Consider the following 18,448-nt stretch of genomic DNA (forward strand, 5'->3'; position numbering starts at 1 on the left):
CAGCTTCGCTGGAGGCGCGCGCAGGCGTTTCCCTGTGATTTTATTTGAGTGTGTGCGCGCCGTGAGTCACGCGTGTCCCGTGTCCCGTCAGGAAATGTCCAAGTTCGAGGAGCCGGACATCTTGTTCAACATGCTGAACTGTCTGAAGATCCTGTGTCTCCACGGAGAGTGTTTGTACCTCGCCCGCAAGGATCACCCCCAGTTCCTGGCGTACGTCCAGGAGAAGATGCTCATCCCGAGGTGTGTGTGTGTGTGTGTGTGTGCGCGCAACATCTGTCACATGAGACATCCAGTGAAAGGAGGCTGGAAATATTAGCCTGCATATGTTGATGTGTTATGTTGATGTGTTGTGTGTGTGTGTGTGTGTGTGTGTGTGTGTGTCCCAGCCTGTGGTCCATGCTGAAGTCGGAGTTCTGCCAGCTGGCCTCGCTGGCCGTGCCTCAGCTCCTCCATGCCCTGTCCCTGTCCCACGGGGCAGACATCTTCTGGAACCTCATCAACTCAAACTTCAACAGCAAAGACTGGAAGATTCGATTTGAAGCCGGTGAGCGAGCAACGACACACAAGCACTCTTTTTTTTTTTTTTTTTTTTCTTTTCCATTTCGGGAGTCCCAGTTTGGAGCTGAGCTCGTGGGCATTTTCCATTTTTAGTTTTGGTGCAGTCAAATGACATGGATTTGAAGCTGATGGTGTGTGATGGGCTGTTGGTCCGTCCAGGTGAACCTGGACTCACTCCAACATGAAAACAGCACAGAAGATTGATTGACAGTCAAAATCAGATTAATGATGGGAAATTAACTTAATAGAGCGAGTGGTTTGTAAGCAAACAAAATAGAATTCAGGAGGTTAATTAGCATATATCTCCACCTTCCTGACGGAGGCTGTGGATGAATGAGCTCATATAGGGAGAGCCCCCAACCGCTTATATAATACTCCTCCTAAACCGCGGCCCGCCTACATCTCCCACCCTCTGTTGCCATGGTTACCGTGTGGCTCAAACAGGCGGCAAAGAGGAAGTGTGGGATTAATAAGGTTCCTCCGGCCTCGTGATTGGCAGAGAGGAGCGCTGTGACCTTGAGACGGAGGCAGAGGACAGGCCATCCCCGGCAGGACACGGAGCTCCGAGCGCTCCTCCGATAAGACGATCGGCAGGAAATCTGAACGCTGACATTTAGATTTCTTCCCAAACAGTGACAGATGGATTCACATAACAAGCAGCAGCAGCTGTAATCTCACTTTATTAGCTCTGCAGAGACAGATCTCTACAACTGCAGGCTAAAAATGCTTAAATATATTCAACATAACCCTGAATAACGCCACAGGTCCATATTCTCTACCACACTGACACCTAGTGTCCAGCAGGAGACATTACACATCAGCACACAGACTCGCCCCAAGCTTTGTGTTTCCAGGAAAACATAATATTCAATATATATTATCCTCCAACCACAACTACATCAAATCCGTCCCCCTTCCTAGTTTTTTTTCTGTTCAGTTTTATTTCTATTGCATCAAATGCAACACAGTGATCTCAAGACAATGTACCAGAAAACTTTTATAGTTTAACGAGACTGAACATCAGACTGCCCCCTTAATCTTAAGTAATCTTTAATCCTAAGTAATCTTAAAACTCATTTTTATTCCTTGACTTTTAACCCAGCCTGAGACTCTGCTCCTGATTTTACTGTTGGACTTTATGTTTTTTCTTTTTTAGGTTTTTGTTTCTATTTATATTCAGAGCTTTGGTTCAGCTGTAGATGTTTTTCAAGTGCTGTTTAAATAAAATTGAATTGAGAAAGAAAGAACAATTTTCACTTGTGGGAGTCGGAAAGAGCCTGGAGAGGAAAATCTCCTTTTTAATAGGAAGAAACCTGCAGAACCAGACTCGCCGTGTTTCAAACCAAACTATTTATGCTTACAGGGAGAAAATGCAAACTCCAAAAAGTACTGAAAGCCTGGAATCAAACCAGATACATCTCACTGTGAGGGAGGGTGAAACTAACCACTGCACCACTAACAGCCCTGCATGCACCGATGTGTTTAATGTGTTTAACGTTACTCTCTCAGCTTCAGCTCGGATTTAAACAGACTGAAAACATTTGGACTCATCAGTTCAATCTGAGGTGCAGCATGTTGACAGAAGCCAGCGGCGGGCGGAGGCTTCAGCTCTCAGCCGCTGATCGAATTCTGATAATCACATCGGGGCATCTGGCGGCTCATTTGCTTCTCCTCCTCCTCCTCCTCCTCCTCCTCCTCATCCTCTCCGCTCCCAGTGGAGAAGGTGGCCGTGCTGTGCCGCTTCCTGGACATCGGCGCCGTGACGAAGAACCACCTGCTGAAGTACGCCCTGGCCCACGCCTTCTGCTGCTTCCTGGCCTCCGTGGAGGACGTCAACCCGGCCGTGGCCACCAGGGCCCGCCTGCTGCTGGACACCATCAAGAGGCCGGCGCTGCAGGTGACGCACGCACGTGCACGCACACACACACAAGCACATGCAAATGAAAGGTTTTTGAGGTGGACATGAATGGGGAGGGTTTTTTGTTTGTTTTTTTTTTCCTCATTCACCCACAATTTCAACGAATATTCAAACCTTTTTATTTTACATTTTTTGTAGCAAGTGAGTTTAATAATTTAACAAAGTAAATTCCTGTTTTAATATCTACATTCGTTCACCATCGTGTCATTTTCACATAATTTATTTTTCATACAACTAAATTAATTTAACTCCTGCTTTTTTCTGGTGTAATTGGGTGATATTTACTTGCAGTAGTTCTATTCTAAATTATAGTTTTTGTACTTTCTTCTGGAATATCGTCTAAAAAAAGCACTTTCTCTTTGAGATTCAATTTTATTAAGTTTTTAGTAATTTTCATAATTTTGTTGTATTTCAGTAGAATCTATCATTACTCTTTCTATTGAGTTGTAGATTAAACCCAGGCAAGCTAACGTGTGCATATTCAACCATTTGAATTCATATTATTAGAAGATTTGAAGTAACTGAAACGTTAACTTCTCCCCATAAAGAACTGACTTCATAAGACTATATGCTGAAGTAATTTTATGGTTTTTATGTACGTCCATGTGACAAATGTTCAGAAAAACTTGCCTAAGTAATCCTGAATACTTTTAGTTCTATTTATTTGAATAATTTCAATCATGCTTTACATCATTCTTTGCACCTCAGTGTGCACCATGTTGTCTGTTTTGATATTTTTGAATTTATCAGGACATAAAGGAACATACACAATTCTAATTCATATTGATTTTGATCTGTAGATAATGATTGTATAATTTAAATTCTTGCTTTATCACAAAGTATATTTACATACTTATTATTTGTCTAAGAAATGTGCTTTATTTATAGAGATAAACCGAGATGAATGACAAAAATGAAAAAGTGAAATTCAATTCTGTATAAAAATGTAGTTTTTATTTTTACTGGAGTCATTTTTGAAGCTGTCCTTCCACCTCTGACCTCTTGTGTGTGTTTCTGTGTGTGTTCCTCTGTGTGTGTTCCTGTGTGTGTGTTCCCAGGGCCTGTGTCTGTGTCTGGACTTCCAGTTTGACACGGTGGTGCGGGATCGACCCGTCATCCTCAGCAAGCTGCTGCTGCTGCACTTCCTGAAGCAGGACATCCCGGCGCTCAGCTGGGAGTTCTTCGTCAACCGCTTCGAGACGCTGTCCCTGGAGGCCCAGCTGCACCTGGACTGCAACAAGGAGTTCCCCTTCCCCACCAGTACGTCCGCCGCCGCCTCGCCGTCCACGCCTCGCCGTCCACGCCGCCGCGCCGGCGCTCCCAGCTCATCAGTGTGCTCCCTTCTCTCCGCAGCCATCACGGCCGTGCGCACCAACGTGGCCAACCTCAGCGACGCCGCCATGTGGAAGATCCGGCGGGCGCGCTTCGCCCGGAACCGGCAGAAGAGCGTCCGGTCCCTGAGGGACAGCGTGAAGGGGGGCCAGTCGGAGTCCAAGCGGGCCTTCTCGCTGCCCGAGTCGCTGAGCAACAGACTCCGTGAGTAGCAGGGATCGGCCGGGGCGGCGGTGAGGACGAGAGCTCCTGCCTCCTTCTGTCGGTCTGACTGGAAGACGACCTGGAGGCGTGATGAGCTGCGCCACCTGGTCTGCAGACGCCACGTTATGCTGGTTCAGCTTCTGCACCAACAAATTGACCAATAGCATCAAATAATACAAAGAAATGATGCAGTTTTGTCTTTTTAAATTGTTCATTTCTATTTCTGTTTCTTAATTTCGGCATTCTTCTTCTTTTTCTTTTTGTAATATCTGCAAATTTTAGTTCATAAATATGAAAAAAACATAATATATTCTCATTTATACTCAAAATTCAGTTCAATATTCCAACAAAATGTCTTTAAAAAAGGCTAAACTTCCCACTCTGTCTCTCCTTTTATCTGTGGCTTTGCACTGAGTCTGTGGGACACATTTCCTGTCGTCATGGCTTCAAACATCCTGGGGTTTTAGATATTTGGACCTGCTCCAAATGTCTTAAAATGCTGGGTTTTACACCGTGTTGAGGCCCAGCGGTGCATGCGTGGTTGTGTGTGCACATGACTAACGATCATGAAGCTTACCGTTTGTTGTGTGTTGCCGCCTCCCCTGGACACTCTCCTAAACCGTGTTCTTCGTATGTGGTTTTTAGCTCTAAGGCTTACGAGGCAAGAACAGTCCGCTCCCACACTCGGAGATATGATAGAAAAGGTCCTACCAGGTAAATAACGACGACCCAGATCTGAAACACACGAGCGTTTCTCTTCATATTCACATCATGTTGGAGGAAGACGACGGTCGCAGACGCGTTGTAGTAACGTCTGCGTGATGCATGATGGAGATCAGGGTGTGTTGACCCCCCCCTCCCATCTCTGTGCCGCTACCTGCATCCCTGCTTCTGCACCCCCGCCCCCTCCTCCTCCTCCTCCTCCTCCTCCTCCTCCTCCTCTTCCTCCTGTCTGCCTCGCCGCCTGCAGCGCGCTTCCTCCCGCACTCTAACCCTGACGCTCCAGCCCCTCTCGCAGGCCAGACGCCGTCCCCCGAGGACGACGCCGTCGTCCGGGACCTGCTGCCCGAGGACGCCGGCATCGACCACCAGACGGTGCACCAGCTCATCATGGTGCTCATGAAGTTCATGGCCAAGGACCAGAGCAGCGCCGAGGCCGACATCGGCAGCGCCAAGGCCTTCAACACGGTGAAGCGGCACCTGTACGTGCTGCTGGGCTACGACCAGCAGGAGGGCTGCTTCATGATCGCCCCACAGAAGATGAGGACCTCCACCTGCTTCAACGCCTTCATCGCCGGCATCGCGCAGGTAACCGGCGGAGGACACTGAAATCACAGTGACGGTCTGAATTCAAGTGTGTGAGTTTTGGGTAAATAATGACTTTCCCCCCCCAACCCCTGAGCTCTGACCTGCTCTTTCCTCCAGGTGATGGACTACAACATTGGCCTGGGGAAGCAGCTGCTCCCCCTGGTGGTGCAGGTGTTGAAGTACTGCACCTGCCCCCAGCTGAGACACTACTTCCAGCAGCCCCCCCGCTGCTCTCTGTGGGCGCTGAGGCCGCACATCCGACAGATGTGGCTCAAAGCTCTGCTGGTTATCCTCTATAAGGTACTTAGCCTCATGGTATATTACTGAAATTTTATTTTATTTAATTTATTCTGTTTTGAAGACGGTGTGTATTTAAACCTGCTACATCTTTCAGTTTGAGTATTTTTTTTCTTGTAGTACCCCTACAGAGACATGGACGGCAGTAAAGTGGTCCTCCATCTGATTCACATCACCATCAACACTCTGAACGCGCAGTACCACAGCTGTCGGCCTCACGCTACAGCCGGACCGCTGTACAGCGACAACTCCAACATGAGCCGCTACAGCGAGAAAGAGAAAGGTGGAGCACACACTTCCATAGTCTCTGAAGTCTCTCCATATCCTGTGTTATTGGGATGAAAGCAGCGTTGATGTTTGTTTTCCATACTCTTCCCTCCATGTCAGAGGAGGACAGTGTCTTCGATGAGTCAGACGTCCATGACACACCGACTGGTGCCGCTAACAAGGAGTCACAGACCTTCTTTGCCCGCCTGAAGAGGATCGGTGGCAGCAAGTCTGTGAAGTACCAGCCGGTGGAGCTGAATGCCAAGAAAAGTAAGAAGCAGAGGCTTTCGCAGTCCGGCGCGACGTCGCAGCCCGTCGACGGACTCTGTCTCGGCAGCGTGTCTCTGCCGCTGCAGTGACGTGTGTCTCCGTCTGCGCCTCAGGTGAGATCGAGCTGTCGGAGTACCGCGAGGCCAGCGCCCTGCAGGACAGCATCCTGCACTGCGTGAGGGAGGAGAGCACCCGGAAGAAGCGCCTGCAGGCCATGCACAAGCAGAAGTCTCTGGACATCTCCAACACGGACTCCATCCTCTTCAGTCTGGACGAGCATCGACGCAAGTCCTGCATCGACCGCTGCGACCTGCAGGCGCCCCCCGTGGTCCTGCCCCCGTCGTCCGGCACGTCGCGCAGCAGGCGGCACGGGAAGTGCTCGTCGGACGGCTCCTCGGTGCGGGCGGAGGGGAACGATCCGGTGGACCGGCGCGGCTCCAGGGGCGGCCAGTCCGACACGTCCAAACCCGTCATCCCGGAGGTCCGCCTCAGCTGCATGGAGACCTTCGAGGACAAGGTGGATCAGGGCTCCTCGGTGGGCTCGGCTCAGGGGAAGGAGGATCAGGACCTGATCGATCTGTCCTCCGACTGCACCTCCATCCCCGAGAAACACTCGCTGCTCTCCATGTCCGACAGCGACTCCTTGGTGTTCGAACCGCTGCCTCCTCTCAGGATCGTGGAGAGCGACGAGGAGTTCGACCTCAACACCATCATCGGCTCCAGGTTCAACAGCAGTCCGAAGATCTCGGCCTCGCCGGCGAGCAGCAGCACTCTGAGGCTGTCCCCCGTGGTCCAGGTGAGCGTGGAGGACTGCTCCAGCGACAGGAAGACCCCGGACCTCCTGGGGGGGGAGGGGGTCTCGGAGGAGGAGACCAAGCCCGACGTGGTCCGTCACAGCGCCTCGCTGGATCTGCCCGAACGACCGGAGAGCGTCTGCCACGAAAGCCCCATGACCCTGAAGCAGAAGAGGGACCTGCTGAGGAAGACGCCGCACGTCCCCGACACCTCGCTGGACGACACGTCCGTGACCCCCGACGAGGGCCGGACCGGGACCGGGACCGGGACCGGGCTCAGCTCCAGTCCCTCGGGCCGGACCGTCTTCCTGGACATCCCGGAGGACCAGGCGGAGCCTCTGTCCTCGCCCGAGAAGAGCAAGAGCAACAGCAACGACGAGGAGGAGGAGGACGGCGACGACGAGGAGGACGACGACATGGGCGACGAGGCGGACAGCGAACCCAAACCCGAGAACTCGGAGGACAACGACGAGGCCGAGTTCAAGATCCAGATCGTTCCGCGGCAGCGCAAAGAGAGGAAGATCGCCGTCAGCGCCATCCAGAGGGAGTACCTGGACATCTCCTTCACTACGCTGGACAAGCTGGGAGGAGAGCCGGCCTCGGAAACAGGTGAGGCTCAGACAGAACCGCAACTCTGGAGCTGGTTTATGGTCCACAGAGGAATATTCAAGAAGACAAAGAAGCGTTAATGAGCAGGAGAAATATGTGCATCCTGTTCCATCTGGCGAAGAGTATAAACAATTTTAGTCATTCTCACTGACAGCTTGAAAGAGACGTAGAGTTGGACCCTCTCCATGCGCACTAAGCTCACGATGGGCTTCTAAAGAAGGAGCGGCTTCGCTCTGCCAGAGCTTCTGCCATGATCCAGATGAACGCCGTGTTTTTCGTGGAGCTGTTGCCATGTTGTGGGGACAGAAGAGGAAAGATGTTTGGTGCCTCCTAGAATCAGAGCGATAACAGAGCCACACGCATCAGAGAAGCCCTTGAAAAGATGAGAGCAGGATTAGTTCAGTTTGGAACAAAACCCTGAAGAGGCGACCCGGCATGGCCTCACTTCATCTGCAGTTACAGCAAGGTGGAGAAACAGATTAGATCTTTTCAACTCCAGTCTTATCATTTCTCTTGCAGCACGACTGTATTGGTGAACAATTCAACCAGTCTGTTTCTGTCAGCTGACTCTACTTTTAACTTTCAGATAGTTTACGACTGTTTTTTATGTCTTTTTACTTTTTCTGAATATTTTACCAACAGTGTATGAGAAAATAGTTCCTATGTTGATAAAACATTAATATCAGCTTCATTCATGGAGTATTTTTCATAAATAACTGATCGTAATCGTAAGCCACTGATTAAAAACATAAATGTTCATAAACAACTACAACGGAAAAGGGCAAGTGAGGATGCAAATCACTTAAATCAAAGGACAAAATCATTCCTAAATGAGGAAGGCAACTGAAGTAAGGAAGCTAAAACAATATCCTCTGTTTTTGCGCTGTAAACTTCTCCTGAGGGCAGATGCATTGTGGCCTGTTGTTGAGTGAATGCCAGTGTGTGATTGTGTGTTTTCTGACTTCGTTTGTCCGTCTGGTCCTGCAGATCACAAAGTGATGTCTACTCTGGAGAAACCTCGAGAATCTGCCTCGGCTCCGACGCTTGAAGCTGCCCTACCTGAAACGAGCCATCGCTCCTCAGTGTCAAGTACGATTCAAACACTGCTTCACTGAACATCTCTGTCAGGAAACTGATCAATCATGTAGCAATTACATCCTCTCTTTGAAAATTAAGTATTTGTAACATGTCAGAATTAAGAATTTAGTTTAAATCAAGATATAGAATACACTTTCTTTTGTTTTTCCTGTGTGTTTTCTTTAAATCTTGTTGCACACACATATTTATTGGTTGAGTGTGTGTGTGTGTGTGTGTGTGTGTGTGTGTGTGTGTGTGTGTGTGTGTGTGTGTGTGTGTGGCCTGCAGCTCAGTACCGTCAGGTGAAACGAGGCTCTCTGGGAGCTTTGACCATGAGTCAGCTGATGAAGAGACAGCTGGAGCATCAGTCCAGTGCGCCTCACAACATCTGCACATGGGAGACGGGTCTGTCCCTTTCTGGTCTTATAAATCCAACATGAAGTCCGTCCGAAGCCTGTTAATCATCTGATGAATAATATATTTTTAAGAAAAAACGATTAACCTCGTATCGCCTTTTTTTTTTTTTAGATAGATGCAATCTGATCACACAAACTCATCCTGTAAACTCAGCGAAACATAAAGAAAACAAAGCACAGCTGATGTTGCTCTGCTGATTCAGTTGTTCTGTTTGGCAGGTCCTACCAAGACCAGCCTGCTCTCGGCGCCGAGCACCGTCAGCATGTTTGTCCCCGCGCCCGAGGAGTTCATCGACGAGCAGCCGACCACCATGTCTGACAGGTCGGTGGTCCGGTCACTACCTGGACCTGTAAACCCAACTCTATGTGCACCTACACCTGCACTTACACCTGCACCTGCGCCTGTAACTACACCTACAGTTAGTAGCTGCTGCAGGGATGGTAACTAGTTGCTTTACCAGATACTGGTACGAGGTTCTTTGTATTTCCATATAAAAGTTTCTAATTTCTCCATAAAGTAACTCTTGCCTTCATTGTAATGTCATTTGTAACTGTGTTAATGATGTTAATCACTCTGTAGGTCAGGTTTACATCTGAACATCGTCAGATTTCGACTGTCAGTTGTTATCCTGACAGTATCATAATCGGTCTCATCTGGATGTGTATGAGCTTCATGAGAAAAACCCGACTGGCTTCCTGTGGTTTTAAGGTGTCGGGACTGCGCCGCGGTCCTGGAGGAGTATGACGAGGAGACGCTGGGCCTCGCCGTGGTCGTCCTCTCCATGTTCATCCACCTCAGCCCCGATCTGGCTGCCCCCATGCTCCTGGACATCATGCAGTCTGTGGGCAGGTACAGCAGCTCCCTGTAACCGGCCCCACAATCTCCATCCACACAGCACTTCACCGCTGAATGAAGTTTCATAACTCGCTCTTAAAGCTCATGCATAATTCATCCCCGAGCCCTAATCCGCCGCTTTGACTTCTTTCAGGTTGGCATCCAGTGCCAATTTCTCGGGACAAGCTGAGAGGTAGGAGACATTAAAGCCGACACACCAGCGTGTGGAGATATTCACCGTGCTTATGGATGAGCTTAATAATAGATGTGAAGTGTGACTGCCTGCCCAGCACACACATTCTCCCGTTCTGTGGTGTCTTTTGCAGCATGTTGATCCCCGGGAATGTAGCAGGTGTAGCCAAGCAGTTCCTGCGCTGCATGTTTCACCAGCTGGCCCCCAACGGCATTTTACCTCAACTCTTCCAGAGCAACATCAAAGGTCGGCCCAGCACACCGAAGACGAACTCAAAATTCCACTGAATGAGGCAAAAGCTGCTTTTCTGGGGAGACTTACAAGAACTCTCAGCTGAGCTGATCTGTGGAGTTTGACTATTTTATAATAACTCTTCTATTTGTAGCCGAATGTGCACTCCCATTTTATACTCTGTAACAAGGTGGATTTAAAAAAATAATGCAAAGGAAACATTCATATCCCCACAATATTGTAATAGCCCATTTTATCTTATCTTGTCATGTCATGTCTTGTCATCTCGTAACGTGTCTTCCAGGGCCTGGTCTGTGTCCGATCTTATCAGATTGTGTCGTGTCTTGTCTTTTGTCATGTTGGGTCTGGTCTGGTCTGGTCTGGTCTGGTCTGGTCTGGTCTGGTCCTGTCTTGTCCAGGTCAGGTTAGAACAGGTTGGGTCTGGTCTGTTCTGGTCTAGTTTCGTCTTGTCACATCTTATCTTATTGCACACAGTAGTTTATCGTATCTTATTGTGTTGTGTCTTGTTTCGTTTTGTTGAGCCAGGTTTGTTCTGCTCTTGTCTTGTTGCGTCTTGTTTTGTTTTATGGAGTCGGGTTTGTTCTGGTCCTGTCTTGTCTTGTCACATCTTGTCCTGTCTCATACGGTAGCTTATCGTATCGTATCCTGTTGTGTTGGGTCTTGTTTTGTCTTGTGGAGTCGGGTTGGTTCTGGTTTTGTCTCGTTGTGTCTTGACTTGACGAGTCGGGCTGGTTCTAGTCTTCTCTTGTTGCTTTCTGTCTTGTCATCATATCGTTTCTTGTCTTGTCACTTGTCTCTGATCATCATATCATCATATTGTGTCTTATTCATTACCTTTGTCTATAAACAATAAACCAAACATAAATAAGGTGCACAATCTATAACGCTTGATGACACCCCATTTCCATCCAGATTTTTAGATGCATCTGTATTTTAGCTCAACGATCCCCCACTCTGCACGTTGTGTCCTTCATTGTTTGAGTGCTTCCTCTCTTTTCTTCAACAGATGGGAGTTTTCTGCGAACACTGGCATCTTCGCTAATAGATTTCAATGAGCTGAGCTCTGTGGCTGCCCTCAACATGTTGCTGGAGGTAGGGCTTGTCCTCACGTCTCTGTGTGTGGAGTCTGCTACCAGCAGGAGGAGCTCTTGTCAAAGCAAACGCTCGTGTGGCTCCAGCGCCATGCACAGCATAAGCCCATCTGAAACAACAAACCATCAGAGCATTGCAAGAAAACCTGGCTTCCTCTGCACCACTGTGCCAGTTTATGGTTATTGTTGGGGCGAATAAATGGCACAGATAAGAAGCCACTCGTGCACAAGCTCATCCAAGCAGTCATCTGCACTTTAGTGTCCTAAATCCTCTGTTCCCATCAAGAGCATCGTGATTGATCAGGACTGAATGATCAGTTACATGGAAATATCTTCGCTTATAGAAATGCAATTATATAACCCGGTCATGGTTTATGCCTCCTGCGCTCCAGGGCCTGAACAACAAGAAGAGTCTGCCAGCAGGGGGCACAATGCTGCACTGCCTGGACAACATAGCCACCTTCATGGAGGCTCTCCCCATGGACTCTCCCAGCAACCTGTGGACAACCATCTGCAACCAGTTCCAGACCTTCCTCACAAAGCTGCCCTGCGTGCTTCCTCTGAAGGTAGATATCAACTCTTCCGCTCACTTAGTCATGGCCTGATATGGTTTAATGTGATTATGGCTCCAGGAAAAAGCATTTTGCAGTGCCCTTGTCGGGTTCAATAGGACAGAGTCTCCAAACTGTAATTGGTTCGGATCTGATGTCTCCAACCTTGAAGGTCAAATTAGTGTATGCTCTAATGAAATCATCTCTGCAGGCAAACACCAAATCCAGGAATATGACTGTGCAGCCATGCAGCCATGTCCGACTTCTGCCCCTTAAAGTGTCCGAGCAGTTGAGATAATCCAACTCTTTTCCCTGCCACAGTGCCCCATGGACTCCAGTTTGAGGATCATCATTTGTTTGCTGAAAATCCCGACCACCAATGCAACTCGGGTAGGTTTTAGAGAGTGAATCCTGACCACCAACCTTTGTGGAATCCAGACCTGTAGTACCTGACCTTCTGTCCATCCCACAGAGCCTCCTGGAGCCGTTCTCCAAGCTGCTCAGCTTTGTCATCCAGTACGGCATTTTCAGCCTCTCCTACCTGGTGGAGCTCTGTGGACTGTGCTACAAAGCCTTCAACAAGGTATTGTTGTTTGTGTGGAAAAAGGGACTCGGTTTGGAGTAATTAAAAGAGTCCCGTAGGAGTTAAACCTCTTAGACTAATCTGCAGGGTTAAATATGTTGAGCTCATGTTTTCTGGCTCCTCGCTCATCACTTTTTTTTTTTTTGGTGCTACACCGACTTCCCTGAGTCTCCAGTCAGCCAGAAATGTGGCTGTGTGTCACGGATGATTAAAGAGGCAATCAGGCCGTATTGATTAACATGATTAGTTGGTGTGCTCGGGCCCAGGATGTATGGCGCGTTTCTCCGCGGCTGCCTCAGACGGAGATGGAGCCAGGGCTGTCTGCACTGTTCGGCCAGATGGATCCTCAGTCCTCCACCACTGTCAGCGCTGCGTGCTTTATGTCTCCTGCAGTATTGATTTTCCTCACCCGCTTTAATTCCTCACCTTATAATATCCGCATTTCAAAATCCTGGACTTGCTTTGAGCAATTGCTTTTGGAACCTGTCCTGTGCTGGTTGCTTTATGGCCGTGAGAGGTTCAGGGGCGGGGGAGCACAGCGGGGCGTTTTCATCCGTTTTCTCTGATTTGGAGGTCAGTTTTTAAGGACAAAAAGTAGACCTGCTGAAGTTTTGCCGCTGCACTCTGCTTGCCTGGGCCTTGGAGCTCGGGGAACGGCCTTTCTTGAATTGCTATTTACCAAACGGATATGCTCCATTAAGTTTTAATTATGAGAGTGCTGTGTACAGGTACGCGCATTAACGAGCCGCACTGCGAGAACCGTCAGACGCGGCTCTGCATTCTGCATGAGCAGAAGAGCATGTGCCGGCGCCAAACATAAGCAAACATGACTGCAAAGAGAAAGAGGGAGGCAAACTGGAAGCCAGAAGATGACAGTGTGGTTTGTAAACAGGCAGCTGGGCTTTGTGTGGAAGGGATGAACAAAGAGAGCAGCCTGTCCTCAGGGAGGAGGAAGGCAGCCTGACAGCCTCATCTGAGCTGCCTGGGACTCTGGGAGGAGAGATCTGGACTGGCCTAAATCTACTCCTCGGCTTCACTATTCTCTGTCTCCCTCCCTCCCTCCCTCCCCTCGCTGCCTGTCCTTCCCCCTCTATTCAAGCTACACAGTTTATGCTCCCCTCGCAGCATGAGTAAGGGAGTGTGATAATAGAAAAAGGCAGTCTTGCTGCATCAGTACATTTACTCCACTTTCCATCTCCTCGCGTCCAGGAGAGAGATAAGTTCTACATGTCCCGCATTGTGGTGTTGGAGCTTCTGCAGGCTCTCAAGTTCAAGTCTCCTCTGCCCGACACAAACTTGTTACTGCTGGTTCAGGTAAGAAAAAAATAAATAAAAAAATCTTTTTGAGTACTTCACTTTGGTCCTGGATGTGGCTGTAGAGTTCACTGGGGGTTTTTCCAGTTTGTTTGTGCAGACATCGGCACGCGGCTAGCAGAATCCACCATCATCCAGAAGCACATGATCTCCACTCTGCCGGGGGTGAGACTTCAAATCGCTCTGTGTTGCCATCTTATTAAAATCAGCCTCATAAAACAGCAGGAAATAAAGATATTCCCCGCTGTGACTCCTCCGAAGGATAAACCGCTTCTGTTCTCAACAGTGCACGACAGCGGCAATGGAGTGCATGAGGCAATACACCAGTGAGCTCCTGGACTTTATTGCAGATATGCACACGCTAACCAAACTTAAAGTAAGTCCAGCACACTTCTTTTTTTCTTTTTTTTTCCCCACACATACCGTCATGCAGCCTCACCTTCGTCTCCTCCTCAGAGCCATATGAAGGCCTGCTGCCAGCCGCTGCATGAGGACACTTTCGGGGGAAACCTGAAAGTGGGTTTGGCACAAGTCGCAGCCATGGAGATCACCAAAGGCAACCACCGCGACAACAAGGCGGTGGTCCGGTACCTGCCCTGGCTTTATCACCCCCCGTCCACCATGCAGCAAGGGTGAGAACACGAAGAGGAACTCGTAAAGACCTCGTGTGGTTCGGGATGAGGTGTGGGAGTCGATAAAGCGTCGTCCCGCTTCTCTTTCTGCAGGCCAAAGGAATTCATCGAGTGTGTGTCCCACATCCGCCAGCTGTCCTGGCTGCTGCTGGGCTCCCTCACACACTGCGCCCTGCACCAGGGCTCCACCTCCTGCATGCCCATCCCGCTAGACGCCGGCTCCCACATCGCCGACCACCTCATCGTCATCCTCATCGGCTTCCCCGAGCAGTCAAAGGTCCGTCAACCGGCGTTAGCAAGGCCGCGTCCATGCTAACCACCACAGACTGCTGACCTTTGATCTTTGCACCCCCCCCCGCCCCCCCTCCAGACGTCGGTGCTGCACATGTGCTCTCTGTTCCACGCCTTCATGTTCGCCCAGTTGTGGACCATCTACTGCGAGCAGGCGGCGGCCGCCCCGTCCCTGCAGAACCAGAACCAGACCGAGTTTTCCTCCGGCGCCATCCTCACCGGCCTGGAGTTCTGGAGTCGCGTCACTCCCAGCATCCTGCAGCTCATGGCCCACAACAAAGTGGTGAGTTCCCCGCCGCGGGGCGTCGCCGCTGCCGCGCCTGAGCGTCTCCTCGCTGCAGCGATGCTTCACCGTCCGTGTCTTCCCCTCAGATGGTGGAGATGGTGTGTCTCCATGTCATTAGTTTAATGGAAGCCCTGCAGGAATGCAACTCAACCATATTCGTCAAGGTTTGCTAAACATTGCTTTCTGCATGTTTTTTTTTTTTAAACAACCTGAATGTGAAGCCTGAAATGTTTTCACCCTCATTCTGTCTTTCAGCTGATTCCCATGTGGCTGCCGATGATTCAGTCAAACCTCAAGGTAACGCTGCTTCACAGGATTCACTCTGATGACTAATTATATAGAATAACCACAGGCTCGGTGTTTGAGAGGAAGTGTGGGAGGAAGAGCTCTCCTCACAGTTACGACCCACCCGAGCCCCCCCAACCCAACTCCTACTTTTTTTTTTTATCACGCCAAGTGGTGTTTGGAAATGTCAGCTGAATGCCAGACTCCTTATTGTTCTCATTACGGTATATTACTGTTAATGAACGGCGGGGTCTGTGTACAGCGGAAAGAAAAACTCTTCTCACACTAGTAAAAAGCATTTAAAAAGAAAAATCTGATAAATTCTGTACTTCTGCAACTTAAAATAGGCTTTTTTTTTAATCTTCATTAATGTCCTAATTGGACAGACAAAATATTCATTTGTGGCAACAAAATACAATTTGTCAGCCATGGAAAACTCATTAAGGCCAGAAAATACTCATTTGAGACCACAAAATATTCATTCGTGGCCACAAAATACTATTTACTGACCATGAAATACTAACTTGGGGCCTCAAAATACAAAATTGAGGCCAAAAAATATTAAATTGTGGCTATGAAATAGTAATTTGAAGGCACAATTTGAAGTTTTAGCTCACATCTCATGTGTGGAGCTCTGTATGTTTTCATAAATTAGATGAACTGAGAAGGAAAAGCACGCTCAGGAACATTTCTTCTCTCCACCAGCATTTGTCGGCGGGGCTGCAGCTGCGTCTGCAGGCCATCCAGAACAGGGTGAACCACCAGTGTCTGCAGGGCCAGACGGCCGGATCGCCGCCCTTCGCCCTCCGCAAGTGGCTCCAGTGCACCCAGTTCAAGATGGCCCAGGTGGAGATCCAGTCGTCGGAGGCCGCCTCTCAGTTCTACCCCATGTGACCTGCTGCGTGGAGGGTGGGGGGTGTCACCAAAAGGACTCTTCCAGGAAGTGACGCTGGCTCTGGACTGAAATGTTTCCAGCACCTTTAGGATATATAAAATAGATGTAAATCTATGCTATTTTAAAGTATTAGCTCTGGAGGTGATGTGTGGAGGGGTCCAGGCCTTTGGGACGTTGGTGTCAGGTGCCTCACTGTTGACCTCAACAGAATCGAAGAGAGTCTCTATAGATCCGTGTTAGTAATAGCCATGGTCTGAAAACAAATGCTTGTCGGACCTTGGATACGCTCACTCTGTGATATTCATATCCTATCACTTTTTAAGTTGCTTGGTTGCAAGCTTGATAATTAAAGTACGAGTTTTTTGTAAACACTGAGACACTTTGTCATTTCCCATGAATCGCCGCCCCCCCCCCCCCCTTCGAAATTCAAATGTGGCATTTACTGGCCTTTGGTGCGGGGAAATGTCCAGTTTATCATAATGGCAGATGGCGGAGCGATAAGATCGGCTCCGTCTCCGACTCCTCGGGACGCGGTGGCTCAGGTGTCTACGGGAAAACGACGTGACATGCATTACCCGGCCCTCCTCCCAGATCCTTGTCGGACTGTCAGTCACGCTGCCTTCTGCCATCGCAGCCCCGATCGATCAGAGGCCAGCCTGAGTTGCGGCAGCGGGCTGGGTAACTCGATAACGCGGAGCCAGACATTGGAGGTAAACAAGACTATTTCGGTTGCGCCCCCCCCCCCCCCCCCCCCCCCACCTCCCCACCCCCACCTTGCCCCAAAGTGGAAGGCCGCCCCGCCCTCGCTCCGTCCCTCTGCTCATTGGCACACAGTGAAACAGACTGGCCCACGCGTATACCAAGCAAACACAATTACCTTTGGCCTAATGCGGTTTGTTGTGATTAAGCATTGTTGTGAGGTCTAACTGTATTACCACCAAGCTCTTGTCTGAGAATAACAGATGACATGACAGCAGGGCTAGAAAGCTGAACAGCACATTAATCTTTGTTTTGATCTTCGCTGCTGCGAGGATTTCGTTATCAAGCTTTAGGATGAATTCGATTTGACAATGTAAATGTATTCCGCGAGGAGAAATCAGTTTATTGGACAAAAATAAGCCCGATTTGATTTGCATATTAATTAATTTGATAAATATTACTTTACAGTCGCTGCATGTCTAAAAGGTCCCATGTTGAGAGGTGTGTGCCAAATGAGTCACAAGTATAATGATATCACACAATGTGACTAATGAACACACACACTCACTCACTCACGAACACACACACACACACACACACACACACACACTCCCCGGTGACCTGAAGCTAGCTGAATCAGGCTGCAGTGCCCCTTCTCATCAACCTCTAGTCTTGGCTCATCAAAGAGCCCCTCTCCTGCTGCGCCTCTCTCTCTCTTTCTCTCTCTCTCTCTCTCTCTCTCTCTGTGTGTGAGTGTGTATTAAAGTGATGGTGGATGCAGGTGTGTACGTGCATGTGTCCCCCCAGCGTGTGCATAGGTGTGTGTGTGTGTGTGTGTGTGAGTTTAATCAAGTCCCGCTTGCTCTGCGGCTGCATCTGTCAGCCGCCGCCACCGTTGTGATCGTTTGAACTCGCAGCCCTTTTCCGAGAGAACCTCTCTCATTAGCGGCGGCTTATGTAATCAGCGTCCCACAGGTATCCAGCGCGCTCCCCGCCCCTGCCCGCCCGCCTGCTGCCTCCTGCAGGACCATCTGGGAGAGCTGACCTGATGAGCAGGCAGCTGGAGATGCAGAGGGTAATTAACACTGACCATAGGCCTCTCCGGCGGAGAGAGGGTGTGAGTGGCTCCTCAGAGACGCTGAAGGTCAGCGCTGAAAGCGTCACGTTATACACGCGCTCCCTCATGCACAGTGTATCTCCAGGTGACAGTCTCGGATAGGCCCCATTAGATCAAACCGACCACTGCTTCTTCTTCTTTTTTTTTTTTTTTTTTTTTTTTTGCAGTGTCACAACGACGAGAACCCAAATTTGAAAGAATCTGTGTGAACAGTGTGCTGAAATACCTTCCCAGAGCCTCGTGTAACTTGTTGAGACAGTGACGATCCCCGGTACCCCCGCCTAGTGCTGTCACATTGCTTTTATTACAGTGGAATCCACAGCGCCCTGGCTGGACAATGCATGAATGTTTAAATTGCTCAGAGTGTCCATCGG

The 18,448-nt window shown here is 49.4% G+C and overlaps 1 protein-coding gene across 6 annotated transcripts in view; it reads left to right on the forward strand.

Annotated features, from left to right (window-relative positions):
• Positions 1-16,629, forward strand: part of unc79 (unc-79 homolog, NALCN channel complex subunit) — a 33,579-nt gene extending 16,950 nt beyond the window's left edge. For 4 of the 6 annotated variants that reach the window (XM_030116324.1, XM_030116323.1, XM_030116326.1 and 1 more), the window contains exons 22-51: positions 92-240; positions 387-544; positions 2,274-2,455; positions 3,535-3,736; positions 3,830-4,012; positions 4,658-4,726; positions 4,983-5,320; positions 5,438-5,620; positions 5,738-5,900; positions 6,005-6,154; positions 6,268-7,557; positions 8,545-8,646; positions 8,923-9,039; positions 9,270-9,372; positions 9,760-9,900; positions 10,040-10,078; positions 10,212-10,324; positions 11,337-11,422; positions 11,814-11,987; positions 12,294-12,362; positions 12,445-12,555; positions 13,765-13,869; positions 13,957-14,034; positions 14,156-14,245; positions 14,326-14,501; positions 14,595-14,778; positions 14,872-15,075; positions 15,165-15,242; positions 15,334-15,375; positions 16,069-16,629. In XM_030116324.1, the coding sequence (XP_029972184.1) occupies positions 92-240; positions 387-544; positions 2,274-2,455; positions 3,535-3,736; positions 3,830-4,012; positions 4,658-4,726; positions 4,983-5,320; positions 5,438-5,620; positions 5,738-5,900; positions 6,005-6,154; positions 6,268-7,557; positions 8,545-8,646; positions 8,923-9,039; positions 9,270-9,372; positions 9,760-9,900; positions 10,040-10,078; positions 10,212-10,324; positions 11,337-11,422; positions 11,814-11,987; positions 12,294-12,362; positions 12,445-12,555; positions 13,765-13,869; positions 13,957-14,034; positions 14,156-14,245; positions 14,326-14,501; positions 14,595-14,778; positions 14,872-15,075; positions 15,165-15,242; positions 15,334-15,375; positions 16,069-16,257 (5,268 nt within the window). In that variant the 3' untranslated portion in view covers positions 16,258-16,629. The remainder of the gene's footprint in view (positions 1-91; positions 241-386; positions 545-2,273; positions 2,456-3,534; positions 3,737-3,829; positions 4,013-4,657; positions 4,727-4,982; positions 5,321-5,437; positions 5,621-5,737; positions 5,901-6,004; positions 6,155-6,267; positions 7,558-8,544; positions 8,647-8,922; positions 9,040-9,269; positions 9,373-9,759; positions 9,901-10,039; positions 10,079-10,211; positions 10,325-11,336; positions 11,423-11,813; positions 11,988-12,293; positions 12,363-12,444; positions 12,556-13,764; positions 13,870-13,956; positions 14,035-14,155; positions 14,246-14,325; positions 14,502-14,594; positions 14,779-14,871; positions 15,076-15,164; positions 15,243-15,333; positions 15,376-16,068) is intronic. The other 2 variants (XM_030116327.1, XM_030116328.1) reach the window with 2 other exon arrangements.
• The last annotated feature ends 1,819 nt before the right edge of the window (positions 16,630-18,448 follow it).

Source organism: Salarias fasciatus, chromosome 19 (assembly GCF_902148845.1).
Source record: "Salarias fasciatus chromosome 19, fSalaFa1.1, whole genome shotgun sequence".
Classification (NCBI taxonomy): Eukaryota; Metazoa; Chordata; class Actinopteri; order Blenniiformes; family Blenniidae; genus Salarias; species Salarias fasciatus.